We start from the raw sequence: 1,932 nt of genomic DNA, 5'->3' as shown, positions 1-1,932 counted from the left end.
TTAATTTTGGTCATCACGATTAATATTTTCACCTAATATGGCCCAGAGCTCATGGGGAAGAGGCTGATCAAGATCAGTATACAAAACATTGGATTCTGACACACTTCCTAGGAAAAATTCAATGTTTGGTAAAATGTTTAATTTAGAATCCATTATTAGTATCAGTCTATTTGGTGTTGTTAATGTAATTGATGTTAAACAGGAAGAAAGAGTGAAATAAGCCAATGGTTCATCCATGAACTCCTGAGTTAAGATTAACACTAATTTCCAGCTGTTTTTACAACTTTCTGTGATGTCTTCTTCTTTACACAGACCAAATAATTGATCACGATGTGGAATATAGAATTTCAAAGCAAATTGTTTTTCTACGTTTTCAACCATGTCAAAACAAACTAATTGATACAAAGATTCAGGATAGATAATGTAAGCATCGAATTTAAAATCTTGACGACGTTTTGGATAAACAAATTTCCCCAATAATCTCTGAATGAAGATTTTAACAGCCAATTTATTCTTGACAACAACAAATACTGTAAACATTATCACTAAGATAGCAGCTGCTAGAAAAACAGAAATATTCAATACTACAGATGACAGACACAATTGAATATAATTTAAATTTTTGAAATCAGCGGTAAATATCAAGTCACCTTTCTGATCTATACACGTATAGTTTTTTCTGTCTAACTCAATAGTAGTGAAAGTTATCCACGATATAAAACTATAAGTTTCACATGTACACGCTAATGAGTTACCATATATATAAAGTTTTAAATTGCCTTTATCTTTTCTCATCTGTTCTAATTTGTTGAACATTTGTATTTCTTGAGATGAAAAGCTAATAAAATTATTGAAATTAAGGTATAGTATATGAAGGTTCGGTGTATTAAGATAGTCTGGGTGTGAAAAAAGTTTATTAAATGCCAGATTTATAATTTTCAGTTGATTCAGAGATTTAAATATATCTTTTGGAAGCTTGATCAAATTATTTCTGGATAAATCTAATTGTTCAAGTTTCTTTAAGGGTTGAAATAAACGTCTACCGTGTGTTAAGATGAAGTCATTATCCAAAAAACAATCAGCCAGTCTCAAGTGTGTCACATTAGGAAAAGTGTCAAAAAATGTTTCAATGATAACGCTGACATCATTTCCACTCAAATCCAAGGTTTTCAGATTTTGCAGACCTTTTAAAGTTACATTAAAACCATAGAGTCCATTTAATGAAAAGTTGAGGTATCTTAGATTATGTGCATTTTCAAAAGTAATATTTAGAAGTTGACCTATTCTATAGATACCTCCACCCAAGTTAAAATGTTTTAATTTTTTGGGCATTAAGAAAATTATATCTGGCAAAGGCTGTGTGTCAGCATATGTCGAAAAAGCTGTAGAAAACGAATAATCATATCTTCGCTGAAAGAGATACTGTCCCGATAAATCAACAAACTCGAGATTTTCCATAAAAGCTATTAGGAAGAGTTCTGGCTTAAAAAATGTGCCTGAAATACGATTATGAGATACATCTAGGTGTTTAATACACTTTTGTAGACACGGAAAAACAAGATGTCCTGATTTGATATGAACAACTGCGTTTATGGTATTTATAATATTAATATCTCCTTTGGATAAAATAAGTTTTTCAACACAAATATTACCTAATATTTCCATAGATATTATAGTCAGATCTTCTAAAAACAGTCGCGAATCTATGTTTGGAAAGGAGAGATTGATTTCTGTCATAGATTTGTTCATATAAAATCGCAACGATTGTATTAATTCCGGCAATCCAACTTTTATTGGAAAGATTCCCGATTGGAACAAAAAAGTCCTCAGAACTTCTAAAGGTTTCAGAAAGCCATCCTGAATATCAAGAGCTGTACACCCTGAGAGATCAAGAACTTCAAATCCAAGCTTAGATAATCCTTGAAAAGTATC

At 31.1% G+C, this 1,932-nt stretch overlaps 1 protein-coding gene across 1 annotated transcript; it reads right to left on the bottom strand.

Moving 5' to 3' along the window:
* On the bottom strand, positions 1–1,737 carry LOTGIDRAFT_160709 (hypothetical protein; the record flags this gene model as incomplete). The annotated part of the gene is made up of 1 exon (XM_009055915.1): positions 1–1,737. The coding sequence occupies one exon, from the start codon at positions 1,735–1,737 to the stop codon at positions 1–3; it is 1,737 nt and encodes a 578-aa protein (XP_009054163.1).
* Positions 1,738–1,932: the final 195 nt, after the last annotated feature.

The sequence above is a fragment of the Lottia gigantea genome, assembly GCF_000327385.1.
Source record: "Lottia gigantea unplaced genomic scaffold LOTGIsca_26, whole genome shotgun sequence".
Lineage (NCBI taxonomy): Eukaryota > Metazoa > Mollusca > Gastropoda > Lottiidae > Lottia > Lottia gigantea.
This window is presented reverse-complemented; position numbering and strand designations above follow the sequence as displayed.